This window comes from Rhagoletis zephyria, unplaced genomic scaffold (genome assembly GCF_001687245.7).
Source record: "Rhagoletis zephyria isolate East Lansing unplaced genomic scaffold, Rhagoletis_zephyria_1.1 Rzeph_scaffold_21927, whole genome shotgun sequence".
Classification (NCBI taxonomy): Eukaryota; Metazoa; Arthropoda; class Insecta; order Diptera; family Tephritidae; genus Rhagoletis; species Rhagoletis zephyria.
The window spans coordinates 1-7,529 of NW_016178985.1; the positions used below are offsets into that span (position 1 = coordinate 1).

At 36.4% G+C, this 7,529-nt stretch overlaps 1 protein-coding gene across 1 annotated transcript; it reads left to right on the forward strand.

Annotated features, from left to right (window-relative positions):
• The first annotated feature begins 478 nt into the window (after nucleotides 1-478).
• Nucleotides 479-7,094, forward strand: LOC108381261 (protein TRC8 homolog). Its single transcript, XM_017637680.1, is given in 8 exon segments — nucleotides 479-1,030; nucleotides 3,206-3,776; nucleotides 3,869-4,409; nucleotides 4,480-4,561; nucleotides 4,564-4,653; nucleotides 5,105-5,301; nucleotides 5,363-5,548; nucleotides 5,625-7,094. Coding segments are annotated over 8 exon segments (2,277 nt in total). The 5' UTR covers nucleotides 479-597; the 3' UTR covers nucleotides 5,802-7,094.
• Nucleotides 7,095-7,529: the final 435 nt, after the last annotated feature.

A 7,529-nucleotide genomic window follows, 5' to 3' on the forward strand; every position in this document is an offset into this window, starting at 1 on the left:
AATTCACGACGTCAAAAAGGAAAGCAAAGTTCGGAAATGAAAACAGTTTTTTCAGGATTTTTGTTCACTTCTTGAAGGCTGCGTGTAAATAATTGTAAACAAAAATAGTTTTTCAGCCACATACACCAGCAATTGTTGGCCAGATGATTCCAATTGGCTCAAGAGTACGTCTGGCAGAAGGAAATAAGTGCAAAAATCTAATAGTCCACAATCTGTGCTTGAATATATTAATAAAAGGTGCGAAGGTGTGGACACAAACACACTTACGGCTGCGATAAGGCCACGACTGTCGTTTGCAAATTTGTAAATCGCATCGAAAATTGTAGAACGCCATAAGTAAAAAAAAAAAATCTTCAATAAGACGTATCAGCAGTTTTATTCAAAAGTCCATTGTAGACAATCATTTGTTATTAAACAAAAAACAACTAGAGGTCAAGGCGTCAGGTGCACGTCATTGGTCACTGACCCACTAGCTGCTGCCCCACGACAAACGACTTCTTCGGATAGATAATACTATCTGCGAGATTATTTACAATCCAAGCAAAATCTTTTAATAAACTTGGTAACTTAATAGTAAAAAAAGCACAAGCCTCTAATATGTCTGTGCGCACGAAAGTACTCGGTCTAGTGGACGTTATGATGCGTGTACCACCCATTTTAGTCATCGATGAGGTGCTGAAAATCAGCATGGGATTACCAACGCGTTTTTATCCGGCAACCATAGATCAAGGACTATCCCCGATTGGCGAATTCATTGAAAACCAAACACACAGTAAAGCCAACGCGCCAATTGGTTCGGCAGCTGACTTTCCTGAATTAAATAATGCCAACCCTGGAAACCACACCAATGGAGATAGCTCAGGTGGAGACAGCCTGCTGGAGCGCGCCATAGTCAATGCGTCGGCTACAGCCGCATCAAATGGTGTACTCAGCAGTTCTTTTGGCATCATGATGAATGAATTAGCGCAGGACACGGTTCTATCAGATGTTCTCTCAATAACATATGTGAAGTTTGTTATCTGTTTAATTGGTAAGTGAGAGCAAAAAAATGGCAATTAGTTTTTTGAGTTTTTATTTTTTAAGTGATAATAAATTATCTCTAAAATAAGCGAACGTTTTCCCAATTTTTCTATATAACTGAGCACAAATCAATCGAAGTTTTTTTATGCATGCTGCATCTAAACCACCACAATAGATATATTCATAAACTTTGTACTTTTTATGGTCATGCTAAAATACTTGCTGCGCTCCAAACCACTCTGTCGTCATGACTCAACAGTTTTGTTGTTGTTCAGCTTATTTTTATTAATTGCTAGTTGATGTATACACTAAGACGAAAACGCAAAGAATTATGATGAAAATTCGTTAAAAACCTTGAATGGGTAAAGGTAGAGCAGTGAACTGTTAACACGTAGATTTACCGTAATGCATCATAGGTAGGGTTGCCATTTCGATAGAAAAAAGTAGTACAAAACATAAAAAGGAACTACATTTTTTTTTAATTTTTTGAACAATTTATTGTTACAAATTACATTAATTAGGTACAAACAAATAAAAGTAACTCAGAAATCTTTTTCAAAGCAACAATAAATGATAAAAAATAAATAACTAAATTCTACAAAAGGATTCCAGATCCTCCTGCACATTCAGGTCCCCTTTTTTAATTTACGCCTTATAATTATTTTAATATTTTTCTAATTTTTAAACCTGAGCGTCCTGCACCTACCTGGCTACGACCATGCTTACACCTTTTCACTATCCCACTTAACTTTGCTTACTAGTGTTTGCCACAACTTGAATGGCAAAGTATAAGGTGTAAAAAAATAACTGACATACAGGTTTTTTGAAAAATAAAAGGGTTGTTTATAGATTTTGCAAAAAAAAAGGTATTTTTTCTTAACTTAGTAAATATTTTACTTTAATTGTATTAATTAGTATGATTTAAGTATTTTTTTTAACTTTGTAGGTATTTTACTTTAATTGTATTAATTAGTTTTAAATTCTTAGTCCTTATTTGCATTTGCCAGCTGTGGAAGATAAGCACATGCCTTTTTCAGGTGTATTTTTTCTTAGACTTTGTATAGAAAAAAATGTATAGGGTTGATCGTATGAATGGCCTCCTAGTCACCAGTTCCGAGTCTATTCGATTGCTGAGTATGAGGCCTTATGTTGGACAAAAGGGCGCTTGTAAACCCAAATGATGATTAAAATTTCAATCGAATTAATAAAATGTAAGCGAAATTAGTGGATGATTAACAACAAACTACTTTTTTCGCAAAATCTATAAAGGTCCCTTTTATTTAAAAAAACAAAAAAAAACTGCAACAGTTTCTATTTTACATCATGTTTGTATACGGTAAAATATTAATACATAGTTGCAAAAAGGAGTACAAAAAAGTACAAAACTAAGAACGGATTACATTTCCGCACATTTTTTTTTTAGTACATTGCAATTAAAACGAGTACGCTTACTCCCAAAAGCAGTACGTCTGGCAACTCTAATCATTGGTAAAAATTAAATGTTAAGTTTAACGAACTACCTTTTAACAATGCACTTAGGCTCTTAAACGAATATGTATTAATTGTGTGGCGAAATTAATGTTGTTCTACATAAGTGTCATTTTTATTGAAGTCGGCACTTATTCGCTAATATGTTTATTGTTTTTTTTGCTTTTGAATATACGTATGTTAGTACATACATATCGTTACCTTAATATAAAAAGACCCTAACTCATTTTCTATCGAAATTCAGCGCTCTACAAAAGTCTGTGGACTACTCACTAATGATCTAATAGAATTCAAAACCACCGTTTACATCAATAAGTTAGTTTCCGTGAATTAAAATCTAGTGCGCATCGGAAAATTACAATTCAATAACTTTAGTTTTTATAAAGTTTTATAACTATTGTATGTAAAATCACTGCAAATGGTTAATTTTTGAACCTAATTGCAAGCACACACCCTTTATATATTGGAGCAAAAGTGAAGACGAAAACCACACCTAACTGAGCATACAGGGTGCAGATGTGCCCAATGAGTGCCCGGCATGCGGAGAGACACTAAACCCCACTCAACTAACGNTAACGAAAACTACACACCTTTTAGAGTTCGGGCACGATATTTGTACTGTTTCATCATTTATGTATAAACCTTGCCTTTTTTTTTAAATTCCACTCTTATACTTTGTACAAATTTTTGATTGTAGTTTTCCTAAGTGCTGCTTGCGTATTCGTGCTATGGACTCGACACCTGGTGATGGTATACATGTTTGTGATTTCTTTGGGTTTGACCTTCCTTTCATATTGGTCGAATGTATCTGCGCTGGCCGTGATGGAGAAATCGCCGTGCATAGTGGAGGATTTGCTTTCACTTAATACGACACGACTGCTGGACACAGGCGGTGTTGCTATGTCGCTGGTGCCACATTTGGTAGCCCAATGGTTCATGGGCATGCTCTTCGCATACGTACATTTGGGACCACGTTATCCAACCATACCAAAAATTATGCCGATCGTATTTGCTTGTCCCATTTTGTTGGCAATGTTACCATTGCCGCCACGCATTATCAAGGATTTGCCTGTGCTAGCTGGAGCGGTACCGCTGATATTAACCAAGATTACAATGCTGAGCAGTGCTATAGACGCTGCTAAAACCGTTTATAATGGTTATCAGTATGCAATGAATTTTGTATCAAATTTTGGCTTATCGGCATTAATCGAAAATGAATGGCAGCGATTGAATGTGCCTAGTGTTCTACGTGTTTTCTGGACTATAAGGTGAGTGCAGTTAAAATAAAAAAAAATAAAAAAAAAAACATAAAATAAAACTTGTATTGGCAACTATAATATTTGTTCGTTATTTTCTACAGAATCGGCCAAGAGTGTATTTCAATTGTGCTATCTGACAACAGCACGACTTTGAGTTTCTTCCCCACCATCCAAAAATTGCTAGTCGATGGTTGTGAGACGCTCACGGCTGTCCTGGGCATGACTTCGATTATTTCGGTGATTTGTCACTACATCGGCCGCGCATTTCAATGGTATCTACTCACATTTGACAACGACGAGGAAAAATCTTTGGGGACGGTTTCCGCAGTGCTCTTCTACATTCTCGCACTGCAAACGGGTCTCACATCATTGGCACCCGATAAACGCTTCGTCCGTCTATGCCGCAATTTATGCTTGTTGATCACAGCTTTGTTACATTTTTTGCACAATATCGTATCGCCAATACTAATGTCATTGAGTGCGGCACGCAATCCTTCACGCAAGCGCCATGTACGCGCGCTCACTGTGTGCGCCTTTCTGGTTATTACGCCTGTTTGCTTGCTCGCTGCGCTCTGGTCACGACATTCGCCGTCCACCTGGTTGCTCGCGGTCACCGCATTCTCCGTTGAAGTGGTGGTAAAGGTAAATAAATACATACATACTCCACAAATAGTTTTCTTAAAATAAAATAAAAATAAAAACTTTCTGCCAGGTATTTGTTTCCCTAGCCACATATACGCTATTCCTTCTAGATGCACGCCGTCAAACATTCTGGGAGAAGCTAGACGATTATTTGTATATGTGCGCGCATTTGGTAATTCGGTAGAGTTTTGCTTTGGTATTTTGCTTTTCTTTAACGGTGCTTGGATTTTAATTTTCGAGTCCGGTAAGTTATTTAAATATGTGACAGCAAAACATGATTTATGGCATTATGTACATTTGTTATGGTTTTAAGTTCAAAACTACATTTACAGTGGCTGTAGTTGAAGACCAGCGCTACATCACGCTAATTAAGTCGTAGCGTTTTATGTCGGTGCTGAATGTATGTGCGTGTGCATGTTTTATAACAACCATTTCGACTATCATTTTATGATATTAACTTGCATCCTCACTATTACCACCTGCCCACCATCATTTTTTGTGTATTCAATTCGTTTATCATATCTTGGTTCTAAGTTTTCTTAATGCTTTGCGTGTGCCGTCTCTGCTTTTCCTGCTACTTAAGTTTGTGGGGCAGGCCCGCGCAAAGGACTTTCTGTGTGCGCGCGTGTGTTTATGACCCCTTTCTTTTCTTTTGTTGCTTTGCTCCCATATAATAAATACATATAACTTGATAGCCGAAAATGTTATAGGCGGCGCTATAAGAGCCATCATGATGTGCATCCATGCCTACTTCAACATTTGGTGTGAGGCTCGAGCCGGTTGGTCCGTGTTCATGAAGCGACGTTCGGCCGTACACAAGATTTCTGCTCTGCCCGAGGCCACTCCAGCACAATTACATGCCTTCGACGATGTTTGCGCCATATGCTATCAGGTAATTGTAGCAAAATGTTTAATAACAACATAGAATTAATCCAATGTTCATCAACGTACAGGAAATGTATTCCGCAAAAATTACACGCTGCCGGCATTATTTCCATGGCGTATGCTTACGTAAATGGTTATACGTACAAGATCGCTGCCCTCTTTGCCACGAAATTATGATGTATTCGGACAAAAGTGAAGAGAGTGATGCCCAGGCGCCAGCAGATAGTCCGGCGCCCGCTGTGCATCAATACAACGTATAACAGCAATACTTACTTACTTATTTTACCTATCAGTCCACACTAATGACGATAATTTTTATTTTTTTTTTAGAATGAGGGCGACGAAGAGCACACCTCCAGCTCTGCCAGCTCAACGCCCAGATTGGCAAGCAACACAACCACAAGTACGGCAGCTACGACATCTTCTGCAGCTGCGGTGGCCACAGCAGCTGCCAGCAACACAACACAAACATTTCGATTGTCACCAGACGTTGGGATGCAGGAATAAACTTTGGGATATAGTTAAAACATAAGATTAAATGAAATTTAGAACAAAATCCAAACGAACTGTTGAATGGGGTTGTATGTGAACGCGGGTGGGTGTGGCAGGCACAACAACAAAAAAGACATGTAAATGCACTCAACAATGAAATTGCTTGAGTTAGTAGTGTGTATTTATATAGGTTTAGCAAGAGCGATATATTCGGTTGGTAGGAAAACTTACTATAACTATTATATAGGATGGGTAAAAGCCGCTCAATAGCCTTCGGTTAGATAAAACCCCAACGAAATAGGATAATTGTACAAAATTTTTAAATATTGTATAAAAAAAAGGCACGTCCCTTATGGATCAGAGAAATAAGGTTATAAGGAGCAAGTTCAAAGAGCTCTGCAGCAACCAGCAAAGCACTGTACACTCAACGAAAACGTTGAAAGGCAAGAAATCAATTACTCATGTGGCAGTGGCCTAAGTGAAAGCAAAGATGCACCCGAATTATATTGTTGAAGTTGTCATATACATTTTATATTAGATCACAAGCCCTAAAAAGATGGCCGCATTGGGAATATTTCAATTGTGCTGCGTTATCTAACGGCTTGTACTGTTTGTATATACTACTTAATATAAAAAGAAAACACTAAAAAAAGTACACGAGTAATAAAACGTTCCCCCACACCCCGAACGTTAAATGAGTTTGTGGAAATCTGCAAAAATACGTCCACACAAATCACTTAAAAACGTAAATTTACACTCGTGCATAAACATTAAATCCACAAAGCGTTAACGAAAATAAACTAAATGAAAGAAATAATAAACACATAAATACTTAGACGAAATTAAATTTAATAAAACTATAATTTTGTATAATATGAAAAAATAAGCCTGCGATTTGGTTTGCTATTATGTATATGTGAAGATGGCTGTGGGTAATTCATTTACATACAGTTAACGTTTATATCTATGCATATGAAATTGTTAATATGTATATAAAACCTTTGTTTTGTAAGTTTTACCATAAATGCAATAATTACTTTTATGAAACAAAAAAAAGAACTTAAATTAAAGATTTTTTCTAAGACGCTTTCAAAATGAGAGGAGAGAGTTTGGAACGATATTATTAAACTGTTTTCTTTTTTTGTACTTAAATTATCGCATAATTTTACATTGCGTTTTTGCATATGAAATCTACTATTTTATTTTTAAAATAGTTGTTGAATATACATACATACATGCGTTGGTTTTGTTATCGTGACAGCACCCATCAAACAATTGAATGGTCGCCGCGAATAACGTTGTAATCGATAATTTTCTTGTCACTAGTTTCTTTAACTTTACAGTTACATTGTACACATAGTATATTTTATACTGTAACAGCATGATGCAATAATGAAAGGTGTTATACGTTGGCAACTTCTCGCTCTAATCCGCCATCTTGAACTACCTTAGGAGAAACTGTGTTGTTTCTTTGCTAATTTCACTGAACATTTCCCAAAATATTAGAAAAAAATTCTAAACAAGCTACATTGATTCAATTTTCGTTGTTCGTTTTGTTCTTATTCGCTGACATTTGTTTTCTAATTGCTTGAAATTTGGTAAGTATTGTAATAAAACCGATTTATTTTACAAATTAATTATAATTTTGCATTTATTAGGTAATTTCCTTAGTGTTTTCCTGGCCGACCTGTGCTGGTATTGTAATTAAGAGCTAATACACGTAAGTTACAAAATATTATTTTG